This window comes from Nelumbo nucifera, chromosome 2 (assembly GCF_055504915.1).
Source record: "Nelumbo nucifera cultivar China Antique chromosome 2, China Antique-T2T, whole genome shotgun sequence".
NCBI lineage: Eukaryota > Viridiplantae > Streptophyta > Magnoliopsida > Proteales > Nelumbonaceae > Nelumbo > Nelumbo nucifera.
In genome coordinates this window covers 57,050,072-57,075,738 of record NC_142650.1, presented here as the reverse complement: position 1 = coordinate 57,075,738, position 25,667 = coordinate 57,050,072, and the positions used below count along the sequence as shown (strand labels likewise).

General features: G+C 36.2%; 3 protein-coding genes across 3 annotated transcripts; all 3 read right to left on the bottom strand.

The window, feature by feature from the left end:
• Positions 1–5,447: 5,447 nt before the first annotated feature.
• LOC104587344 (transcription factor FER-LIKE IRON DEFICIENCY-INDUCED TRANSCRIPTION FACTOR-like) lies at positions 5,448–6,886 on the bottom strand. The gene is made up of 4 exons (XM_010244905.2): positions 6,367–6,886; positions 6,079–6,279; positions 5,796–5,969; positions 5,448–5,678 (listed from the first exon to the last, which is right to left on the bottom strand). The coding sequence occupies exons 1-4, from the start codon at positions 6,865–6,867 to the stop codon at positions 5,574–5,576; spliced, it is 981 nt and encodes a 326-aa protein (XP_010243207.1). The 5' UTR covers positions 6,868–6,886; the 3' UTR covers positions 5,448–5,573.
• An 11,959-nt stretch (positions 6,887–18,845) lies between these two features.
• On the bottom strand, positions 18,846–21,349 carry LOC104587345 (S-adenosyl-L-methionine:benzoic acid/salicylic acid carboxyl methyltransferase 2-like). The gene is made up of 4 exons (XM_088897017.1): positions 21,045–21,349; positions 20,511–20,915; positions 20,256–20,424; positions 18,846–19,410 (listed from the first exon to the last, which is right to left on the bottom strand). The coding sequence occupies exons 1-4, from the start codon at positions 21,213–21,215 to the stop codon at positions 19,376–19,378; spliced, it is 780 nt and encodes a 259-aa protein (XP_088753143.1). The 5' UTR covers positions 21,216–21,349; the 3' UTR covers positions 18,846–19,375.
• A 478-nt stretch (positions 21,350–21,827) lies between these two features.
• LOC104587378 (putative membrane-associated kinase regulator 1) lies at positions 21,828–23,145 on the bottom strand. The gene is made up of 2 exons (XM_019195998.2): positions 22,157–23,145; positions 21,828–22,007 (listed from the first exon to the last, which is right to left on the bottom strand). Exons 1-2 carry the CDS (start codon positions 23,106–23,108, stop codon positions 21,973–21,975), a joined length of 987 nt encoding a protein of 328 aa, XP_019051543.2. The 5' UTR covers positions 23,109–23,145; the 3' UTR covers positions 21,828–21,972.
• Positions 23,146–25,667: the final 2,522 nt, after the last annotated feature.

Sequence of the window (25,667 nt, the reverse complement as noted above, 5' to 3'; positions counted from 1 at the left end):
AATCTTTGACATGAGGATCATTCACATACATGTAAAAAATGGGACTAACATGGTAGATGTTTTTGTTTTAGAAAACAAAACCGTTCATGTTGTGGAACACCCCCTGAATAGGCCGATTGTATCCTAGTCCTACTTTGGCCTTTTTTTTTTTTTTTTTTGCTTTGTGGTGCTACATATCTCTCCCTTAACCCCCAACCTTGGTGGCAACAAGATTTGATCCCAGTTCTCTGCTCTGATGAGTCAAAGATCCTACCAACAGGGCCACCATCGGTTGGTACTTAGGCCTGGTTTTGTTAGGTATCTGGCTTGCCTATTTTAATAAATTCTAGTATGAAACCTTTATTGCGCTTTTTCAAAACAACTCCTTTCAATTTTCAAATCAACAAAGGCTTCTCCCAAACATCTCTCTTCGATCATTTTCCTAAGTCTACCAAGTACCAATCAATGGTGGTTTTATTGATGAGGTCTCTAGCTGATTGTAGCAAAGATTTAAAATCAAATCCTATTGCCACTAGAGTTGGCTGGGAGTTGGGAGTTTATGGGTAATGGGAATGGACTACCTCCCATTGTGTAGCCCCCTGAGGTAATAATGTCATGAACCAAAAAAGCTGTCTCATTTACTCCATGAGGGTTTTATCTTATTATGGTGGAAATTCAATGATGGGTATTACAGAATTCGCATTTCTTTTTCTTTTCATATAATATCCCATGTGAATCTCAGTAAAACCGGCCCTCTTTCCTAATTGTTTTATCTGTTGTCATGTTGAAAAGATAAATTTTAAAATTCTTTGGCATGATGGCAAAAAGTGATATTTTTTGCACTTACGGTTGCAATTCGGGCAGGCGTGATTTGAGCCTGGACTGAACCAGCCCAATTATAATATATATATATATATATATATATATATATATATATATATATATATATATATATTTGTGTACATGCATTCATATATACAATGAATATGTTAAATTTTAATGTGTGTTTGTGTGTTGATTGACCAACCTGAACCCTCGAGCTGGATTGATCCAACCCAATTACATACATATTTGCGTACATGCTTTGACACATACAAACATATATGTTAAATTTTAGTGTCTGTGTGCTGATTGACCAACTTGAAACCATCTTAGTAGTGGTGGCAATTGGATGGGTTGGGTTGGGTTTGGTTTGTGTTGAGCTTCAACCCAACCCATTAATGACCTAGTTATATACAATTAAATAGGTTGGATTCAACCCAAACCCGTTTTGGCCCAATATAACCCACCCAAACCCTTTAATCTTATATTTATGTACTTAAAAGCAAAAATTAACTCCCTTTTAACAAATGAGTTGGTCATAGCTTGGTGGTTATGGAAGCTATTGGTTACACAGGTTTTGAGTTTGACCGAACTATTTAGGTTCAAAACCAACTTGAACTATTTAACTGGATTTATCTTTGGGCTAATCACATCAAGAGTGGTCAAACCGTTTGGATTTGAATTGGTTTGGTCAGACTAAACTGGATTGGTTCAACATATGATGGGTTGACTCGGGCCGGTCCATATCGAGTTGTGCAAAGATTCAGGACTAATCCGGTCCAAACTAGGTCAAGGCAACTAGCCTAGGTTGGTCCAGATTCGGGATTGGGTCAGACTGGTGGGGTGGCACAAGGTTTGGGTTGGATAGTCCGGTCCAAATCCGGTCAATGCGATCAATCAAGGCTAATCGAATCCGGGTTGTACTAGACTCGACTTGGACCACCAAACCCAAATGGATTAAACCGAAGTGATTGGGTCTGTTCATATTCAAACTAGGCTGAACCGAGTCGAACTGGTCCGAACTAGGGTAAGATTGATTTAAATTTATGCCAATTTGGGTGAACTATGTTGAATCGAGTCAAAAGTAATTTTAGTTAACAATTAATAGAAAAATAATGTATTAATTATAAATTATTTTACTCAAAAGAAAAAAAATTAAAGAAAAATGACTAAAGAATTCACACTTGTATCATTAATGATTAACCCAATGGTTATTCATAACCCAACCCGACCCAACCCATTTAAATTGACTCAATAGATGATTAACCCATTTCCAACCCGCCAATTAAATGGATGGGTTGGGTGGTGGGTTAGGTACTGGGCGGGTTCAACGGATTGGGTGAGGAATTGCCACCCCTACATCTTAGGCCTGAGCCCAACCAGAGTGTATTAAATTTGAGTGCATTCTGGGCCTGGATTGGACATGTTGGGTTTGACATATGGCTTGCTCGGGGGCTTCAGGCCCAATTATTAAGATTGGGCCTGAGTTGACCCTTAAACCCGGCTGAGCTCGTCTTGTCTTCCATGCTTTTCCCATTAGTAGTGTCAACTGCCAGGTAGCCTCTCTCCATTCTCAAGCCAATGTGGTGGGAATAGATGTAGCATGAAATATTTTTGGTGCCTGAGCAGGGAGGAGCTTCCTTATTTCTTAAGTACTCAGATCTTGTCTTCACTTCTCCGTATTATATAGGCTTCAGTACTAATCTTACTCATGTGAACTGAGAAACATGAGGCAATTGGAAGAAATAAAAGAGAAATTCGAGAAAAAAGATGGGGAGCCACTTTGGGCCATTGCCTGAGGTGCCCAAACCTTAAAGCAGGACCTCGGACGGTCGGACCAAAGTTGTACAAAAATATATAAAACCTGTGCTCATTATCATAATCAAATATAAAATAGTAGAGATCATTCACAGGATTTTCTCAAAACCTAGTCATTGTAAAGTTAACTTACTAGATTGAAATGGGCTTGTGGGATGATATTGGGCCTTTGAGCTCTTTATGTTTGGTCGTTTGGGCTCGGGGTTCACCATGTATTTAATTTCTTGCCTTGATGGCTTGATCGCATATGAACTCCAACACCAATGTGTTAAACCATCGCCAACCCTAACCCTAACCCAGCTGAATGTAGTCAACCCAAATGGATGCGTGCCCGTTTGGGAGGGCTGCAGAACAGTGGGGTCCACATGGACAGCCTATGAGCTATGTTTGGTGCCTGTTTTGGAATGCTGAACTAGATGTTTGGGAATCATGGGTGTTTATTTTTATAAACACTCACGTCAACACCAAGTAGGTATGGTCGTTTTACTACCTGCTTTTTTATGTGTGGTTGGGATGTAGCATTGCAAGAAATATTTTTTGGGGCTTCTTCCAATGGTATCACCATTATGGCACTTAAGTGGTTCGAATAAATAATAAAAATATGAATATAATCCAATATCACTTTGACGATTTTCAACATTTTATAAAAAAAATGCCCATAATACCAAACACCCTTATTCAAGTGTAGTAGGGTTTGATGTTTGCCCCTCTGTACAGAACACACTAGCGTGTTCGCTCATGATTGCCTATGTAGCCCCCTTATTCAACAGGGTGAGCAGCAGATCCGGGCTCAACACAAACAACCCATGAACCATGTCCGATGAAAAATCTGGAAAACCCAAATCGACTATCAGTCAATCATTTGAAGGGTTGTCCACTTCAGCCTCTTTGATTAGCTTATCCGGAGCATTTCAGTGCAAGTGAACCATCTTCGTTGAATTTTCAGCTCAGCCATCCCAAACGTGTGCTTAATGAAAAATATATGAAGAGCCAAATCAACTATGGATCAACCAGTTCAAGGGCTGCTTGTTTCAGCCTCTTTGGATGGCTTACTTGGAGTACCTTGTCAAGATTATCTGGTTTTTTTTTTTTTTTCAAGTTTTTATACTTGTTTGACTACTTAGACAGCTAAGCCAATTGTCAACAAACATAGAGGGTATTTGATACAATGGTGTTGTGTTGCTGTTACATTTTTGGTGGATCGATACAAATTTGCATGAGCCTGAAATGTTTTGATACCAATTTGAGTTGATCAATACAAATTGTTATTTTTACCTAAAAAGCTAAAACATCAAATTTGATGTTTCTCACACACAATGCATTTTTCTAATTGAAATGAACTCATACATGATGTAACAATACATATTCGGTCTCTCAAATTTGTATTAATCAATCTAAAACACAATAAGACGCAATGCCATTGTACCAAACACTCCTATAACTTATTTATGCAGATAAATCAAAACAGCTGAACCAATTTAGCTGTTATCTTCAACTTAGTCCTCCCAAATATGACTGCAAATGGATAGAATTGGATATAGGTAGATCTAGACTTGATTTGTTTGTATTTGAATTGAATTCTGATATTGAGTGGTTTAAATAAATTAACTGAAGATGATCAAAATATTATACAATATTAATAAAATAAATTAAAAAAACTTTCATATTATATTTTATAATCAAAATTAGTTGAAAATTATTTATAAAATTTGAACCTGTGTAAAAATTTAGGAAAAACACAACATTTAAATCAGCGTTACTAATTTGTAGAAAAGAATCAACATCACTAATAAATACAATATAAATTTTAAACCTGATAGAAGTAGATCCATATCGATCCAATTATAAAGCATCAGATTCAGGTCATTCATAATAGAATTGGATTCAAATTCGAATTCAGACAATTAGATATTATTTATAGCCCTATACTCCCAAACAGGCCCTACATCCTACAAAAAAATTTGGCTATTGGGCTATTTGGGTTACTCGTATATGAGGCTATGATTTGGTGGAATTAATAAAATATACATAAGCTCAAGCAGCTATAGCGGAAGCACCTTACATCAGCTTATTTAATTATGCAATTGTCCCCAAATGTGCCTTCCCCCATCCGAGGCTGAAATTGATCCTACTGGTGGAGGTGGCAATAGATTTCTCTTGCCACCTTTTCAACCCAAATGCTTGACACACATCTCTTATTTTTTTAGAAAAAATTGAAGGAATCATCTCTAACCTGTTACGCAGCATGAAGAGATAGATAAGAAGCATGCATGCTTTCAATCAGTGACAATGGATCTTACTACTCTGAGCTTCTTACTTTATTCATTTACATTTTAATATATTTTGGTTGACTTAAGTAGATATAACAATTCCCAATTTCCCACAACTTGTAACAATTCTGGTTACATCCTAATAAAAAAAATACATAAATAAATTGAAATTAAGAAGTTGGATTACGTGCAACCCTTTCCATTCCCTTATTCACGCCGAGAAGAATAAAAATCATTCAATTACATTGAATAAAATGGTCTATTCTCATAATCTGTTTGGTCCAGATAAGAATGGGAATGGGATTTCATTTCCAAGGGAGGGGCAGGGAATGCCCATTCCCTCAAATGGGGAAATGTCATTCTAATATGAATAAGAATGGAATTCTGATTCCACTAAACCAAATAATTGGAATCGGAATATCCCATTCCAGACCCCTATTCCCGTGAACCAAATGAGGCCTTAGATTCTATCCATATTAAATAAATAATATTAATAAGAATTTGGACTGCTAATTCTTATCTATATAGAAAATGCTTTGAAAAGGTCAATGAATTTCCTTCTGGAGCTACAATATTAAGAACTTCTCAAGCTAGCCTGGATCTTGGAAGTATGATACAACCTTTTCACAAGTAGCTAGGTGCTTGTGTAGAAGAAAACTGTTACAACAATGGAAGAAAGGGAAGTTAAGGGGCTAAAGGATTTTTGTATTCGAATCCCTGGTTGAGAAGAGAGCCAGCTACCCATAGCTCCAATGTTGCCAAATTCATCTTCTCCTCACATTCTCTAACCTGTTTTTTTATTGAGATGAAATTAATTATATATCAATTAAAATGATCCCAAGATAATTAATCAAGACAGAAACTAATTAAACAAGATGAATATATGGTCTTCTTTTACTCTCTTACATTGATGGTGAATGTGAGCACGAGTCTCTCAGAAACCGTGGTGCAGTTGGAGCTCTGAACGTCGAAGCTGGTTAGAGACTCAAGGGCCCTGTGAAGAGCTACTGTGACACCTTCTCCCTTGTCACACACCACTCTCACGTAGAAACCTCTTTCCTCAACCTGAAATACATCCATCTACACAAATTCATATAAACCAGAAGTTATTACAGTGTTTGATTCAATACGGAGTTATTTTTCTATTTGCTTTCTGTAAATTAAAGCCTGTAAATATTTCAACATAAACCTGCTGTATCGTCTTGCGAACTGGTTGACGCTTCTTGTCTGCAATCTGGGTTTTGTTTAGGCTACAAACCAAACCTTCAGCTCTCTCTAATCCTTTGAACGATGACTCAAGCCCTGCTATTTCTGCTCTTAGCTTCTTAGCTTGCATTTGCAACTCTTGCATGTATAGCACAGCATCTCCGACGATGGAGGCCTTATCCATCTGCATTTAATTCCAAATGAGAAACCATGCAATTTGAAGATGAATTACTACACACACACACAGAGAGAGAGAGAGTGAGAGAGGGACCTTAGTTATGTTAGGAACCAAGGAACGCAATGCATAGAGCTTCTCCTTCATTCGGCCTCTCCTCTTCCGCTCAGAAATCAATGTTCTCGAGCGATCGGCTGTCCTCTTCTTTGTTGGTGTAGTAGCAGTAGTTGCTGTTGCGGAGGAATCGTCATCATCATCATCATTACCATCGTTCTCGTCATCCCCTACCTCGAGATCCCCGCCAAAAGGAGGCAACGACATGAAAATCGAGTTGGGATCTGAATTACTCATGGAGTTGAGATCAGACATGGCCGCTGCCGCTGCCGGAGTGGTGGAACAGAATTGGCTATCCACCAAGCCATCACTGAACATGAGCTCCGCATCATAATTGGGGTTGAAGCAAGTGATGGGGTCGTCATTTTCTCCTCGAATGAGACTGATGAACTGCTCAAAGTTGCTATCGTCGTCGACAAGATCATGAAAGGCGGCAGAACCACAGAATTGGGGTTGAGGAATTTCAAATCCTTGACTCTCCATTCTTTCTTACTCTGCTCTTCCTTCTCCTAAATGCACGCATAGATCGATGTTAGGAGGTTTACATTAATAGAGAAGAAGGCAAACGCAGATATATCTGGGTTGGTGTGAAAGGAATCAATGACCGGCCGCTAATAAAATAAAAACTTAGAAACTATTTAATGTCTCATCGTGTTCTTAATTAAGCAGCTACCTGATTGAATAGATATATTTATGTAATTTAAGCTTCGGACCCGAAATCTAAGCTCAAATGGATGTCCTGAAGAATTTAGAAAAGCATGGTTGTTAACCCAAAACCTGGAAAAAGGAAAATCGGAGCCAATATTGAAGCTTTAAGTCCAAAGTTTTTTGAGCAAGAAAAAGTGAATGGATTCTGACTTTCTGACTTTGATAATTATATAAACACCACCAACTTTCCCACATACTGTGGAATGAAAGGCTCTAATTTCGTTATTAAATTTGACACTTGATGAGCTGTTCTTATCAGTCACTTTAAATGATAACCCCTTACTATGTGTTTGGTTTGAAAGAAAAAGTAGGGAATGGAAGGGAAATGTAAGGAAGATTATACAAGCTTTGTAAAGGTTTTCTTACTTTTTCCTTCCTTTCCTTACCTTTTCCTTCAAACCAAACATAGCCTTAGGGGGTATTCTCTTTTTGGATTTTGAGAGGGAGAAAAATTGGTCAATGGGATTTTGGTTCCCATTGACCAAGAATCTCATGTTACTTTTTCAGATTTATGTGTGGATCAGGCCGTGAAAGTTTATTTTCCTACGTATCACTTATCTGGTGGGTAAATAACTTTCCCACCTAAGGGGAAGTTACCAACACTTGAATGGGATAAAAATGCCCCTTTTAATAATGGATTTTTATGGCTAATATGGTCATTACCTTATTTAATGAGAAATTAAAGAACATGGATAAATGCACTTACCCGGGCAAGTATTTCCCAGGAAAAACTTACCCAGGTAACTGCATTTATCCGGGTAAGTAACTTACCAAAAAGTAAACAAGGCCTTAGAATAAAAACCTTCTAGGATCGAGTGGGCCGGGCAATGTGGTTCAAGGCATGTTTGATTTAACTTTTATTTTTTTTCCGATAATAAAAATTGTAGAATGGACAAAAATGGATAGAATGAAAAAAAAATAATGTTGCTACGAAACAAATGCTTTTTAATAAAAAAGTGTTTTTTGTGATAAGAATGAAAATAAGTTTTTGAATTTAATTGGTTACAAACATGATAAACATCATATAATCAATCTCCATGTTACTCATTTCCATTCTTCAAAGAAGCTCTATGCTAGTGGTCATAACCGCGGGTTTAGGTTTCCAAACTGCTGGAATCGATTTTTACTGATATTGATATTGGTATAAGTTATCACCACAACACAATAATCAATAAACAGTTGACCTCCAACCATCTGCCAATAAAAAAGTTATGCCGATGGTTTGTATGATGTAGGTTACCTCAATTTGTCATGATCTCATTTTTCATTCATAGAATTGAATAAATAAGAATTGAATGAATAAGAATTGAATAAATGAATAAACAGTTGACAAAAATTTTATAAACAAACACTTTCATATTATTTATTCTTCCATAGAATTGAAACTTGAAACTTAGCATTGAACCAAATATGGCCTCAGTTAACCCGGACTCAACCTGATGTTTGAACCTTGAACCCAGAGTCCCAGACCCAATCGAAGGAATAAGGTTGGTTGAAGGGATTACAATTTTAAGTAACCAAATTCAGACCCATGTGCGCACACAATCAGACACAATACTGGGACATATAATAACATTTTCAGCAAAACAGCCCGCAGCATGCATCTTTCTTCGTTCAATTTCTCATTATCGATCAGACTGACACAGTCATGGAGGCTATTGCGTTGGGTTTTGTTTTTGTCTTGAGAAACTAAATTAGGTCTTATCTGTGCTTTAACTATACACTTACAAGATCAGGACCCACATTACTATATTAATGTATTTGGTTTAGAGCCTGCTATTCACATAGAAAATTAGAAATTGTAAATCAACAAAATCTTTATGTTGGGTTCTTTGTTCAAATAGAAAACTAAATTAATTTTATTTGACAGTAAGTAAAGTATATGAAGTCTCTTCAACAACGATGCTTGGGATCCCATCACTGTTAGGCTGTGTTTGGTTTGATGGAAAATAAGTGAGAAATAAATTTTGAGGGAATGATTGTAAGGATTTTATGAAATTATTATAAGAATTCCCTCAACTTTTTATTTCTCTCTCATTTCCTATTAAATCAAACACAAAATTAGGGTGTGGTTTTGCTACCTAAGTCATTTACCAAGTTTTGTGTGAGTTCCGCGAAGTTTATGGCCGGTTCAAAAAGATGGAGTCATCACCTATTTTTTTAGAGGAAATGGGCATTCATTTTAAGATTTGAAAATTTTGATTAGTCCTTGATGGTGATTTCGTTGTCCATGGAAAAAGCATACAATGAAAGATTTCAAGTTCCAAGGATTGAGAGAGGGAATGTATTAGACATGCATCTCTCGAAGTTGCTATAACAACCCAATATGGGAGTTATTCAGGCTCAATTTCTTTCAGACAACCAATAAACACAACTGCTAGAATTTATGAAATATGGAAAAACATGCTCTCAACTTATTTTGAGACTGATTTTGAGGTGATGTTATCGGGTCTTAGGTACTAATTTCCCTAAGACCCTTGCCTCTCTACCTCTATACTCAGTCTAGAAGAAGTTGGGAATAATGCTTCTCCAAGGTCTTAGAACTTCAAGCAACCCAGAATCAAAACCTGAGCTAGAAGATAACGCGAGAGGCTTACCTCTTGTATGTAACCTTGTCAATGGTGTTCTAAAGTAAAACTGAACAAAAGAGTGGTTAGATGAGCTCTAAAGGGGTTTGAAACCAATGCTTTGATGTTTTGCGCAGATTTCCAATCTCTTGTGTGTGACCTCGAAACAAATTTTCCAGTAGCTAAAAAGACTTCAAACGAAGCTTGAGCGAGTTACGGAGCTAGGTTAAGCATTTTTTGTGTTAAGTCTAGCAAACAAGGAAAACAAATTTGAGGCTTGAGCTTGGCTTTAAGGATTTCGAGATTTCAAATAGAATGAATGTATTATAGAAGTTGGGAAACTGCCCCCCACCCTCACTCTCAAGCTTGAGCTGGGCCTCTATTTATAGAAAAAAAGGAGAAAGGGTAAAAAACTCGTCCATCTATAGTGCTTGGGACTTAACAGTGATTTTTCACACAAATAGGCAAAGATTCTTGAATGAAACATATGCCAAGTCAAGCTTTCCTATTTGGTGAAACATTTTCTTTGATTTGGGGGGTGGTTTTCACAGGTTCTATGCATCCAATGGGAGCTTGGGGCGTGCCTGTCATGACAGTCTCGTATTTGGGGCTATCAATGCCGAATAATGTAAATTTGAACAACTTTAAAATACAATTTTGTCTTTTATTGGTTTTAAGTAGGGATACCTTGGGGGGTTTTTTCGGTCCATTAGGCTCTATTTCATTGGTCCAAGTGTTCTAATGGGTCAATAATGGGTCTAACATCATCCTCACCATTTAGATGTTTCAGGTTGGGACAAACGGCGTGACAATTTAATATGATGTGTTAAAATGGTATCTTTTTGGTTTAGTGGTCAAACGGATAAATCTGGTCATGAAATTTGGCGTGCAGGGTTTTTTGGGTTTTTGAATATAATGGTGATGCTTGATTGGTCAAATAGGGTCAGGATGATTGAGATATATGGCTAACAAGTACAGGTCATTGAGATTTGTCGAAATAGGATCTTGGTTTAATAAATGGTCCAACAAGGGAATTTTGGGATGAAAATTGGTGGGTAAGCACTTTTGATTGTCTTGAATCTGATGGAAGCTTTTGATCTTTGATCAGAGGAGTGGATTAACAGATTTAGTTCAGATCATGGTCTTAGCTTATAGTTTTCCAATCAATGAGAGGGCCCAAAATGGAATCTTACTTTTTCAACGGTCAAAAGAAGGTGTTTGGTCGTGAAATTTGATGTACTGAGTTTTTTGGGGTCTCCGATTACAATGGTAAAGTCCGATTGCTCATGAAGTTGGGTTGATAGATGGTGCGCTTTAATTAATGAGATTTGCTAAAATATGGTCTTGGCTTGATGGGGGGTCAAATGGAGGAATTTTGAACTACAATTTGGTAGGTAGGCATGGATTAGGGTAGGAGTTAAGTGAATGGTTCTGTTATGAGAAATATATGGTCAATCTTGGTAATCGTTCAGGGTCATTAGAATGTAATTTTGATGTTTTTGTGATTGGTTATCATAGATCTGTGTTGGGATTCGCTAGTTGATTGTTTCAGTCATCTTGAGGTGATGGATATATTGGATTTGATTTTGAAGGAGTTGGAATATAAATATCTCATGGATTGGGGCATTAGAAAGAAAGTTGGCATGATGAATGATGGATCTTTGTAGTTTAGTCATGAAAACAAATGTGTAACTAAGTTATAGTTTTCCAAGTCTAGGAATGATGTCTGATCGAACGTTGATATTTATCTCAAGGTTCTTATTTGTCCCATGGGTTGTGCCAAAGGAAGGTATTTTGGGTTTTGGAAAGTCTCAAATTGATCTGGTTGTGTTTCCAAGTTTCTGGGGTCTAAGAGGAGGGTACGAAGACATAGGGTGAAGGGATTCATCAAAAATTGGGTGCTAACACTTTGCCAAGTGGTCAAGGAATCTTTCAAATAACAAATCACCCAAAAGAATCTTGTCTTCCTCTCCCCACCTCGGTGGAAGACATTTAAGCCCAACATATTTCGGTAGCCCAAAGTTTTATATATTCAAGAAATGGGTTCAATAATGATGCCAGAAGACATAATATAAAAAAAAGTATATAACCAATCAACCAATATTATAAAAGTGGTAAACAATCAGATGGGTTTTCATCCAAATTCACGAGGATTTTGATTGATCAAAGCCTTTCTGGTATCATGTCTTTCTGGCATCATATTTTTCTTTAAGGTTGTGTTTGGTTTAAGGGAAAAAGTAGGGAAAGGTAATTAAACCATTACAAACCTTGTATAGGTTTCCCTGCGGTAGTTCTCGCAGCGTCTCTCTCTCTCTCTCTCACCCCTACCTTCCTCCCATCGCCACCATCGCTGCAACTTGCAACAACAGCGGTTCAGTGAGTAATAATAATATTTTTATTAATTATTAATTATTTTAATATTTTTATTAAACATTAATTATTTTTTATTAATTTTATTTGTGTTATTTATTAATTATTAATTATCTTTGTTAACTAGTAATTTTTATTTATTTCATTAATTTCTAAAAATTGTTTAAATTTTTATTTGTGTAAATTATTAATTATTTTAATATTTTTATAGTCATTAATTATTTTTAAATTTTAATTGTTTCATTCATTAATTAGTAATTATTAATTTATTATTTTTATTTGTATTGTTTCAATTAGTCAATAAATAATGTAATCTCAAATAATAGTTTAATCTATAAAAAATATTAATCACAAAAATATAAAAAAGCATAGTTACTAAAAATAAATTTATAACAAAAATACAATAAATACGATAGATTAAATTTCAAAAATTAAATAATAGTTGTTTAATCTCCAATAATTATTGACAATTTACTGCTAAATAACAAAACAATAACAGATTTATAAATGATTAATGAAAATATATTTATGAAAAATATAATAAATAATTACTAAAAATAAAATAACTATTAATTCTTGTGTATATATAAAATGAATGTACACTATTATTGTAAACTTATTACTAATAAATATTATTTTATGAAAGTTATTTTCTATAATTATTAATTTATATAAATAAAAATAGTTATTTAAAATTTTAAAATATTAATTATTTATTGAATTTAATAATCCATAAAATTCTAATTAGTACTATTATTACATAATTCATCATTCATTTAGTAAAATAATAAATTATTATTATTATTAATATGAATATTATGAAATATATTATAATTATTTTTCTACTTTTAAGAATTGTTATAAATTTATTACATAATTTCATTATTTTAACTATTCAAAATTTAGTCATGTTAAATTTGTTATTTAAATATTTAAATAATATGTAAAATATTTAAATTTTTCATTATGTAAAACATTATTTTTAGTGTTTTGTTATTTAAGATATTTAGTTATTGAAGTATTTAAATAATGTTTTATTTTTAATGTTAAATTTTTATTATTTGAATAACATTTAAATTGAGTAATTCATAAAATTATAATTTATATTGTTACTACATAACTTCATGATCAACTTTGTAAAAATATAGAATTATTAATAATTTGAATATTATTAAATCTATTATAATTAATTTTTGTGTTTTGAATAATATTTTAAAGTTAGTGTATAATTTCATTATAATATTTAAGTAATTCTGAAAATTTTTAATTGAAATTTTCTTTAGATGGATGTAGATAAAATGTGGGGGAGATGATAAATAGGAGATAAATAGGAGTTAGAGAGAATAGGAGCAAGTGGGGGAAGGTGGTGCCACTTGGCTAAACATTATAAAAGTAAATCCTTCTTTCTATATGATTGTTAAAAATAGTTAAGTCTATGTTATTTCTTTGTTGGTTTAATGGATAATTATGTGAAATTTATAAAATAAAAATAAAATATCTATATATATATATATAGACAGATAGATAGATAGATAGATAGATTAAATAAACAAAACTAAATGAAACCAAAGCCTTTTAATCACATATGCAGTGACATGTTTCAAATGTAATCGACATTCCTAAATCCTAACTGAAATAAAACAACCCAACATAAATAGAACAGTTTTAGCTTCACAACTGATTTGCTTGGTCTTCTTAGCCTTCCCCTATTAATTTGCATTTTATAATATTCTCTGATAAAAATAAAATAAAAAATCATGCACACTTGTTTGCACTTCTTGTACTTATTCTATGCGACGGGATTTTCTGCGAGCGAAAACTCTGCACATAATCTGAAAATCACAGGCATCAAGTCGCACATTGGGATTATCTCGCTATGAATTCAATATAGGAGATATTCCTGATGTGTGGCTAGATGCCATATGCGCAGAGCTTTTGCTTGCAAGACTTCTGGTCTTTTCTTCTATCTAGTCAGAATCAGTTGCACCAATGATCCAAGTACTAGTATCACTAGGTTGGATACCGATATACTTTGGAAATATCAATAGGGATAAAACATATGAAAAATACTTTGGATAGGTTAATGAAATGTATCCAAGCCACATAAATATGGGGCTGTTTGGTGTATTTTTTGAGAAGATTTTATGGTAGTTCTGACATTCAAAAGATACATTGAGCTTTTGCATGAAGATTTGAGCAGTCCAAAGTACATTTGGAAGACATGTATCTTTTCGTACGAGATTAAAGTGCAAAAGATGTGTGAAGCTTTATTTGAAACTTCTGAAATCATCCCAAAATGGGTTTCTCGTATCTGCTAGATGTTCCGTATGTCAAACGAAAATAGACCGAAAATTGGTCTTTACAGCTTGTAAACAGCCGAAAGACTGCACGAAAAGATGTGCTAAACGGGCCCTGTATTAATAACACTAAACCTGAAGCTGGATTATCTATAAACTTTTGTAAACATATAAGAAATGCACACTTTATTAAGTTCTATAAAGAGAAACATTAGATACAATCAACAATATCGGGACTCTAACATGTACATGTCATACAACAATTATCACTCTTTTTCAGTTTTTATAATTATAGTATTTAATTTTTATTAATTGTGTTAAGAAATGTTATTTATTCTTTATATAAATAATAACTCTATTTTCAAATAATAAATATGTTTTCATTTTTAACATATAATTGTAAAGTAAAAAATATAAATCATTTAAGGTAGATAAAATAAATTATTTTATATTATCCATTATAAAATTTTCTGATTTTTATAATTAGAATATTCATTTTTACTGATTTTTGGGAAAAAATATTTATTTGGCATTTTATATAAATAAAACATATAAATCATTTAAAGTAGATAAAATAAATCATTTTTATAATTTCCAAATTTTATTAAAATTTTGGTAAAATTAAATCATCTAAATTTTTCTAAATTATAATATTCAACCTTTTAATAAAGTCCAAAAATAGTCTACAAATGATCAATATGCAAATTCGTCAAATCAGGCACCGACAAGCATTCATATAGCCATAAAAAAACAAATGAAGCATTCATACTACAATTCTAATTTTTAATGGCCTTCATAGGTGATATGATAGGTGATTGATTGGTGCTTCATATTTCTTAACTAATAATCTATATATCCAGACCGGACCGGAAAAACCGATAACCGGTCAGCCCTGGGTCCGGTTATACTAGAAACCGGAAATTTCTAAAAAACGTTGAAAAGGTTAGAGAACTGCTGACTCGGGCATTCGAACTGCTAAACCGTTCGACCCGGGCAGCAGTTCGCGGGTTGTCCTTTTTTTTATTTTCACTATTTTAAATAAAAATCAAAAAATAAAATGACTTGAATATCCCCAAATCAAAATCGAATGTTTAAGGCCTTTAGGGTTAGAACCCCATTTTCGTTACCTCTCAACCCTCACACCCAACTGACCACCTACAGCGGCCAGCACCTCCGACATCCGACAACGATACACATCGACCAATGGTGATTAACGACTACTGGAAATGACGAATTTGCAACGGCGGGCGGCAAGTTTGCAATGGCAATAACACCACCACTGGTGATTTTGCAAATTGGAGCAGCACTTGCAGCGACAATTTACTTACGACCAAGCCCGAGCCCACCAGCGGCGAACCCATTGTCACACTACCATTACCGGCACTCTTTCTACTCTATTTTGTTTCACAGCTAAAATTGTTATAGAGGAGAAAAACTGGCTGTCATTTTTCCCCCTTATTCATCATGACATTGCAAATGAAATACCACTCCATCTACAAAAGTTGCAGTTGTTGCATTTACAACATTGTTAGGTATTATCAATATTCTCTCTTAAATGTTTCAAGCTATTTTTGAAGGATTTATCGTAGAAGAAAAATTGAAGATTAGCTGACTTACATTCCTTTGGTTAGTGAGCACTGATTTTTACATAGAGATTTAAGGGTTTATTTAGAGATATTAAGGGCTTATTTCAAGCTATTTTTTTCTGTATTTTTGAACTTTTTGTGTTTTTCTGTATTTTTTAGAACTTTTCTGTATTTTATTTTTATATTTCCTATGTGTTTTGTACTGTATTATTTTTTATTTAGATAGTTTTATTTTCTATATTTTTCTGTTTTTTATTTAATTTTGTGCTATTTTTTATTTTTAATTTATTTATGACATCATGGGTCGAAACCGTTCAAGCCAAACGGTTGAACCGCTTAACCGGAAACTGGTCCCCTGACCGGTTCTGTTTCTGGTTCGTTTTTAAATACCATATCTAGGATGCATACAAATGCAAATATGTATAGTGCAAAAAGGCCCCCATATTGGTTTAAAAATGCAAACTGGATTAACATTTTTGAGCCCATTTGTATTGTTGTTTGTTTCCAATCGAAGCAAACACCTGTACATTTTTGCTGGCATTTGAAAGAAAGCATCAGAGCAAACATTAAATGCAGGATATGCTTTTAGATCTGCAAATGGGGTTTACTTAAAACATTGAAAGTAGTGGATATGCTTTCAAATTTGCAAATGGGGTTTACGTGAAACGTTCAAAGTAAAAGATAATGCAAGATCTGAAATGTACCTGGGTGCAAAATATAAAAAACGAAGTTAGATTTGTTATGTACCATCAATACATAGCACAGATTTGCCAAAAACGATGATAGATCTGTTACTGATTGCCTGAGAGAAAGGTCACCGTCTCCGATGGGTGGTGGTTCAGAGTGGACAACACTGATATGCGATCGGTAAAACAAAGAATACCTACAAATAGGAAGCACAAATCTACAAAAATAAGGCGGTGGTCAATACCAAAAAAAATAAAGGAAAATCCTGTTTACGGGTCATATTCAATAGATTTTTGGTGAGATATGTTGCCGTCGTGGCGGGAAAAAGACGATGATAACTTACCGTTGTGATAGGGTTTAGCAGTGATGGTGACCACCTCCCATGGACGATCGATGCATCCATGAAGCTTGTTTGCTCTCTCTTCGAAGAAAGCAAATGTTTGTATCGAAAAAATTAATACGGAAATGTCTCGATTTCTCCAAATGAAACTGTTAGAAAATACAATTTTCCACCATTTTTACGATACAGATATGTATTGCGAACAAACGCCTACAAACCTGAATTGGAGTACACAAATGTATCGGTTTTGCATTTGCATCGCAAACAAACAAGCCCTAGAAACGAGTAGTCAAGTATATAATGCTGAATTGCTGATGTAAATTAAAAATGAGTTCGTATCCGTGCCCGTACAGCGCACCCCACTAGTGCCCCGCATGCACATCTGAATGTGTATTAGGAATACCTCCCGTAATTGTTATTGGGAGAATATACAGTTGTGATTAGGGGTGTTCATGAAAAATAAAAAAATCGAACTGTAAAATGCGGTTAATCAAATTGATCAGTTTGGTTTTGATTTGAAATTTTTGAAAAACCAAAAGATTGGTTCAATTTTCGGTTAGTCTATAAAAAAACCGACGATTAACCGAACCGATCAATATATATATTTATATGCATATTTTATATACTTTTAATATACATCACATATTTTCTATATATTATATATAAATATATATTCATTATATATAAATATATACTTATATTATATTTGTAATAATCTGTTTATAAATATATTATATATCATTTATTATTTATAATGTAATATTATACATATATTTATATAATATATATTATAAATATAAAAAACCGAAAAACTGAATCGGTTAAAAACCGAAACTGATGAACTGGTTAACCAATAATACCGATTTGATTTTAATTTGGAGAAATGAAAAAAGCGATACCACCCATTCAATTTACAAAATATAACCATAGTTCAGTTAAGCAAACCGTGGACATCCCTATTTGTACGATATCCTGTGGGGTGCGCTCTGGGGTCCGCAGATGCAAATTCGCTCCACAATTAAAGACCAGAAAAAGTACATGCAGGCGAAATCAGAAAAAAAAAATAAAATAAAATGACGTTGACTTGAAAATGCAAAGTTACAAAAAAATAAAATAAAATGACGTTAGCTCAACTGGCATTACTAAAAACTAAGATTTTTTTTTATTGTTAATAATAATTAAATCTTAAGGCAAATAAATCTCAATGAAGCTCAACTCTCGATCGGGTTAGGCCTTTAATTATTATTTACATAACTGGAGCAAACAGGGGAGTTTCCTTACATGATCTGGCATATGTTGCCACGTGGAAACATTGTCACTCCAAATCCAAGATGTTCATAAACGGGAGACCCTTCAGATTGGCCACTTGTCAAATATTATGGTTTACATCAGTTCTAATGTTTTAATAATAATAATAATATAATAAGCTTGCCCAAAAAGAGGGGTTTGTTTTATCCACGTGTACAGGACGAACCCGTGTGATGCAAGGGAAGATAGAGAGAGAACTATCATAGATAGATAATGAACAAAAAAAATTTAAGCTTGAACATATAAAGGGTCTGTCCTTTTTATTTTTTGATTGTAATTCCTAATATGTACAATTGCAGTGCTTTCTCACTTGAACCCGCATTGACGGCAGAATCTTGACAGGTCGACTTGGAATAACCCAAAGCTGACAAGTACTTAGTAATGAAATGCTAACAATTGGGCCTCTAGCACCAACTAATCCAATGAGTCGCCATTGTTGGTGATGCTATTTCTACTTGGTAGTGCAATGAACTTAATAGATGGACAGCCAAAACATTAAGTGAGAATGAATTGCCCCTCCCTTAGAAATGAAATTTCATTCTTGCCGATTTTAATTTTCATTCCCAAATGCTTAAATTATAAGGCCCTGAAGTACAACTAGCAAGAAAGAACAACACAGTCGTCTAAACTTACTGAACCAAAGTCTGCATGAAATACACACTAGCTTACACTTCTTATAGCAGTGAGGAGGCTAGGAATAAGCATGATACTAGAGCTTATCATCTGTGACCAAAAAAAGAAAAAATTAACTACCATAATCTTTAATAAATTAATTCAATACATTACAGCCTAATTATGCTGACTTTTATGCCCTTCTGCTCATGGAAACGAAGACATTAACAAACTTTGTTTCCTCCTTGGACATGCGGTCAGCTAGGATTTCCCTGTACCTCCAAAACAATTCGTCCATTAAAGCCTCCCCAAAGTGATAAGTAAGCAATGGTTCTGCCACAGCTCTCACACATCTGGTTAGGATGTTTACACCTCTGAGCTTGTCATCTTCGTTACTACCAGGCTTGTCTTCAGAATTCCAGTTTTCCACAGAAGTTTCTAGTCTATCAATGTCAAAGGATCCATCCCTTCCTATCAGTCTTTATTTCACTTGGAGATGGTGTATACTGGGGCACATTAAACGTGTCCGCTTTCTCCTCTTCTATTAGTCCCTGCATGCATATAATTAGGGGTGCTCATCAAAAATCCAAAAAATAAATAAATAAATAAAACACCAACCTAATCCGAACCAAAAATATAATATATAAATATATTCTTTATTATTTATAATATAATATATTATATGCATTTCTAGTATTGTTTTTATTATATATTTACGTATTTATTTATAATATATATTAGGGAAATTTCCCGATTAGTACTCTGTATTTTGGGCCTAGTGCCATTTTGGTCCCCAAACTTTAAAATGTGAAAATTCAGTGTTCGAACTTTTAAAACATGGCAATCCAGTACCTCTTGTTAATTCGTTGTTAACCAACTGTTAAGTGGCATTTGAAAAAGACATAAATGCCTTTCAAGTGTCATCTAATTTTCTTTATCAACCATCCAAACATTGATAAAAAATTAATAGTCTCAAATCCTTGCCTCTTCTCTTCAAGAAAGTTGGGGTCACCAGAATGCCCACTCAAACGTGACCCCAACTTTCTTCAATGGAAAATGCAAAGATTTGGGACTCTTAATTTTTTGTCGATGTTTAGATGATTGATAAAAAAATTAAATAACACTTGAAGGGCATTTGTGTCTTTTTCAAATGCCACTTTAGAGTTGGTTAACATCTAATTAACGGTACTGGATTGTCACAATGTAAAAGTTTGAATACTGAATTATCGCACTTTAAGGTTCGGGGACCAAAATGGGCACTAGGCCCAAAATACAGGGTATTAATCAGAAAATTTTCCTATATATTATAAATATAAAAAAACTGATGGACCGAACCAGTGCAAAATACGGGGTATTAATCAGAAAATTTTACTATAGGGATCTTCGCTCTTCCTACCCAGAAGTGTTAAGATCATACGCCCTCCTGGAACCAACTCCTCTGAGCGTGACACAAGGAATGTCGAAAAGTTTCTTTCAAATTGCTCAAAGTATGCTCTGAAAACGCTCGGAGGGCTTGTTTTCGCCATGTAAATGTTCCCCTTATTATTTTCTAGCCTTTGAGGAACCTGTCATCACCATATATATATCATCAAAATATTACAGACTGAACGTCTAAACTTGTTATAAACAAAAACAACAGTCGATCGACTACCTGAGACAGCCAATGCAAGCTATATGAAGAATGAACGAAGTGAAGACTCTGGCTTGGGAAGAACCTACCATAGAAAGAGCCTGGGACTCCAAATACGAAACATGGCCCAAAATCATCACCTGTGTCTTCCCTCAGTTTCTTGTAGAAATCCGGCAAGGACCCGAAAAGAGTATTGAAGTCATTCCCTGGAAGGTCGTTCAGGAACACCTTAAACTCTGGGGAGAGACAACCCATCTGGCGATATTTGCTGTGGATAAGTTTCATAAGATCAGAGACCACCGACAAGGTGTTGGGTCCGGAGGAGCAGCCCAAGTCGGCAATCCCAAGGCTCTTGGGCAAAGGGGTCCAACAGAGATGGAGTATGGCCTCCGCAATTATAGGCTTGGCCATGGAAATGGCCTCTCCCTGCACAACACAAACATTCAGTTAACCAAATTACCTCTTAATTACTCTGTGATATATGGCAAGAAGCTAGATCACTGAATTGCTTTGAGCAAATTAAAGAAGCAGATGGTATAAGTCAGCTGGGGATACCTGGAGAGATGAATTACAGGCATAACTGGTTTCTCCCATCCCTCCATTCATGTGGAGAATTTGAGCCACCTCCATGGCTTTGTCTTTGATTTTTGTTTTTCCGCTCCAGTAGAACAATGTCTGACTATGTATAATGGAAGATTGGATGGTACTCTTATAGGTGCCCCACATGCAAATCTCAGAGTGCAGTAATTGGAAAAATCTATGGGGAGATGTTCTCAATACACGGTTTGATGTGCTGTGGGGTGTATGTGTGGAGCATTCTCTGTGGATGTTCCCGATGGGTATCGCGATCTGAACCTTCCATCGTCATCAACTATATTGGTGCTCTAACTGAAGTGAAGGCGTCACACTGTATCAATCTTAGAAGTTACTCTTGACAAGAACAAGTTTCCTCATTTTTCTCTTCAATCAACATCTTTTCTGGAAAGGGGTAAAAAGGGACTGCCTCTCGTGCGGTATTGGGTCTGGTGCGCCAGAGCATTTTCTACACATTTGAACAAATAGCTGACTAGGTGTGCTTTGTCATTTAATTCTGAATTGAATTATTTGCTTTGTCATTGGATTCTGACTTTGAATTATTTGCTTTGTCATATGTATATTTAATTTAGGGTAAATTACAAACACCCCTCCTGTACTAAGGTCTATGACAAAGACTCCCCTGACCATGAGACGAAGACCCCCTTCCCTTAGCGTTTCCTTTAAAAAGCCTGTTATAATATTTTTTAATCCCTATATTACTCTTGTAATAACTATGGAGATAAGAGAAAAAAACCACTATTAATCTTTCCCGACTTCACGATCCTCGATCCTTTTTTGCTTCAATTCATAAACTCCAGTCCCCTTGAAAATGAACGAAGAACCTTCAATGGCGTCGTCGACATTTGCATTCTCATCGATAACATGGAAGGAGATCCGTAAACGTAAATTACAGAAACATGGGTTTCTCGTAGTAATCATCATCTAATAAGAGAAGAGATTTAGATACATTATTTTATAAGAGACATCTGGTTTTAAGTTCTGGAGATTAGAAAGGAACAAAAATTAAACAGGGATTTAGATACATTCTTTTTGAGCAAAATTAACACTAACTTTCAGATCTAATTACTCACCAGCGTTTTGTTCTGATTTCTGAAGCAAGGAGTTATTTTTTGCATACTGCATGCTTCCAACGATGTTACCAGCAAAAACACCGCTTCGACAAAGCACACCGGAATGACTGGGCGACGACTGCGTCGAAGATGGGCAATTAGAAACACATTTTTTCCTTCGTGGGTATTTCAAGTTTCCAGAGAATGAATGAGAGAATACACTGTTGTTCTCTTTCCTCGTACTTGAAGCAGAGGTTTCTCTGTTTTTCCCGGACGTCTCTGTCCTCATCGCAAACGAAGCCACTGTTATCATCACCGCCGTCTTCTGTTGTTGTTGCTTGTGTGATAACATCTCGTATAAAGGTTTCACCTTTTTCAAATACTTCCTTATCACGTCCTTGGCCGATGCGCTCATCCGCTTCACAGAAGGACCCGATACATTCTCTTGATCTCTATGCTTGTTATTGTCTCTGCGAAACACAGAAGAGAACCTCACTAGAGAGAAATACTTGGATTTCTTGATCTGTGGGCTCTGATGGTGATAATTGTGGTTGAGACGCTTAAACTCGTCTTCCTCGACCACCGAGCTCGGCCGCGATGAGTCACACTCGGTGAACAAGACGAGATCACCGGAAAAAGAGGAGCTAGAGTCATTGGAGCTGCCGGGCGAGTCTCGAGAAGCGGTGGTAGTGGAGTCGGAGCAAGACGAAGAGCTGGACGAGGCTAGAAGGAGAGTTTGAACCATGGAGAGGCGGGGGGAGAGATGGAGAGTGAGAAGCTGGCCCTTGTAGAAGATCTCGTCGGCTGGACAGAGATTGGAGGAGGCCATTCGAGGGGATAGAGAGATGGTCAACTTGAAGTCTGACGAAGAGGCAGTGTGAGAGAGAGAGAAATAACATAAAAGAAATTCAAAATTTTCAAATTCTATTGTGGAGGCATACCAAATGGAATGAAAGAAAGAGCAGAGATACATTCATCGAGAAATGATCAAAATAAAAAATAACAATATATATTTCGTCGCCTGAATCGATTCAGTGAGTGAATAGGTTTTAAGCGAAAAAGGGCAAAATAAAGAAAAAAAAAAAAAATAGTAGGATATTTTTGTAATTTAACGCATTGGGATCTTTATCACAAAACAAAGTATAGTGAGTTTTAGTCACAGACACACGGGACAGGAGGGTCTTTGGTAATTTACCCCTTAATTTAATTTATTTGTTTCCTCAAATATACATTCAACGAATTCAGGTTTAAACTTTTTCTTATTTTGCTATTTGTTTTTCTTTGGCTTAATCTCCTCCTTTGGGAATCGTGCTTTTTTGTTTTTATCTTTATTAGCACACTTTTTGTCCCTTAACTCTCCTTTAAGCTCCAGTCCACTATCTATTTTCGAACAAGCACAAATCTGGCGCCTTAGACCACTCGTCCAAATTGTCTAATAAACTTGGTTGCCTTTAATTTCTTTTAGAAATCATATTTAAAACTCCATTTTTTTTTCTGAAAATCGTGCCTCTATTAGAAATATTTTTTTTTTGTCTTATTCGTTTGCTAGCTTACCTGATTCATGGGAACCAGTAGTAATTTCCTTGAACCTTTCTATAAAAAAAAAAAAAGAAAACAAATCAAGCTATGATACGTCGCGGGTACTTGAGATCACAGTCATAGTACTGAACAATGTAGTAATCTCCGGGACGAGATAGAGAGATTCATCCGTCGCGGGTACTTGAGAAATTTTGTACAACATAATAATAATAATAATAGGGCAGGTCGGCAAGGGGAGCATGGAAGAGATGCCCCCGAATCCAGCAGCAGGCCAGCCGAACCATCGCAAAGACAACCTTCGGAAGAGGGGCCAGTTCGGGGAACCATTCACGTGATAGTGGGAGGTTCAGTGGTAGCAGGTTGTACTTCGGCAGCGGCCCAGACGTCAATTCGCGAAGCAGCCCGAGAAGAACAGAACCCTCCAAAGAGGTCGGAGATGGAAGAACCAATCTTCTTCACGGAAGATGATGCACAAGGTGTCCACTACCCCCACGATGACGCGCTTGTCATAAAACTAAGGATTAGCGACTTCGAAGTCAGGCGCGTACTTGTGGAGTCAGGTAGCTTGGCAGACATCCACTTCAAGTCGGCATTTGACCAGCTTCAGTTGCAGAGAAGCGAGTTGAAGCCCGCGAACACTCCTCTGGTGGGCTTCAGCGGAGAGGAAGTCAAGCCCCTTGGGAAAATAACAGTACCTGTGGAACTCGGCACATGGCCTTGTGCGGTGAGACTCAACCACGATTTCCTGGTGGTCGCGACCCCCTCCCCAAACAATGCTATAATAGGGCGGCCAATTACGCATGTTCTACGAGTAGTGGTCTCCACCTACTACCTGGCAATGAAGTTCCCTACAGACTTCGGTGTGGGGGTAGCGCGGGGCGACCAGCTTGAGTCCCGCAAGTGCTATGTTGCTGCCCTGAAGAGAAAAACCAAAGTGGTCGACGACCTCGAGCTGGAGCGGCCTACGGAGCAGGGCGAGGAACGAGCTTCGCACACAAAGGAAACGGTCGCAATCCCGACTTCGGCTACGGACCCTGCTCAAACGCTACAGATCGGTGCTTCCGTCAAGGAGCCTCTACGAACCGAACTGGTGAGTTTCTTACTTCAAAATTTAGATATTTTTGCATGGTCTGCGGCCGATATGCCCGGTACTGACCCTAGCCTTATAACTCACAAACTTAATACTGACCCTGTAGTCATACCCATTAGACAGAAGAAACGCAACTTAGCCCTGAAGCGCTGAAGGGCGGTCGACGAAGAGGTCGAAAATCTTCTCGCAGCAGACTTCATAAGGGAAGTTCATTACCCGAGTTGGGTAGCCAACCCAGTGCTGGTGAAAAAGGCAAACAACAAGTGGCACATGTGCGTCGACTACACCGACCTGAACCGAGCTTGCCCAAAAGACTGTTTTTCCCTCCCTAGAATTGACCGCCTAGTGGACGCGACCTCGGGACATGAGTTGCTAAGCTTCTTGGACGCCTACTCAGGCTACAACCAAATCAGGATGGACCAGTCCGATGAGGAAAAAACCAGCTTCATAACCAAGTTCGGCCTGTACTGCTACAAGGTCATGCCCTTCGGACTGAAGAATGCTGGGGCGACTTTCCAAAGACTTGTGAATAAGCTGTTTCGGCCCTTAATTGGCACGAAAATAGAATATTATGTAGATGACATGGTCGTCAAGACGCAGTTTTCACAGGAATTAATACAAGACTTAGATTCTGTCTTCCAATTTCTGCGTCAATTTAGCATGAAACTGAACCCAAACAAATGTGTCTTCGGTGTCACCTCGAGTAAGTTCCTAGGGTACATTGTCAACCGGCGCGGTATTGAGGCCAACCCGGACAAGATAAAGGCCATTCTAGATATGAAACCACCCCGAAAAGTAAAAGAGGTTCAGAGGCTAAACGGCCGCTTAGCCGCTTTGAGCCGCTTCATGTCCAAATCGGCAGACCGCTGTCTGCCTTTCTTTAAGGCAATCAAAGGCAAAGGG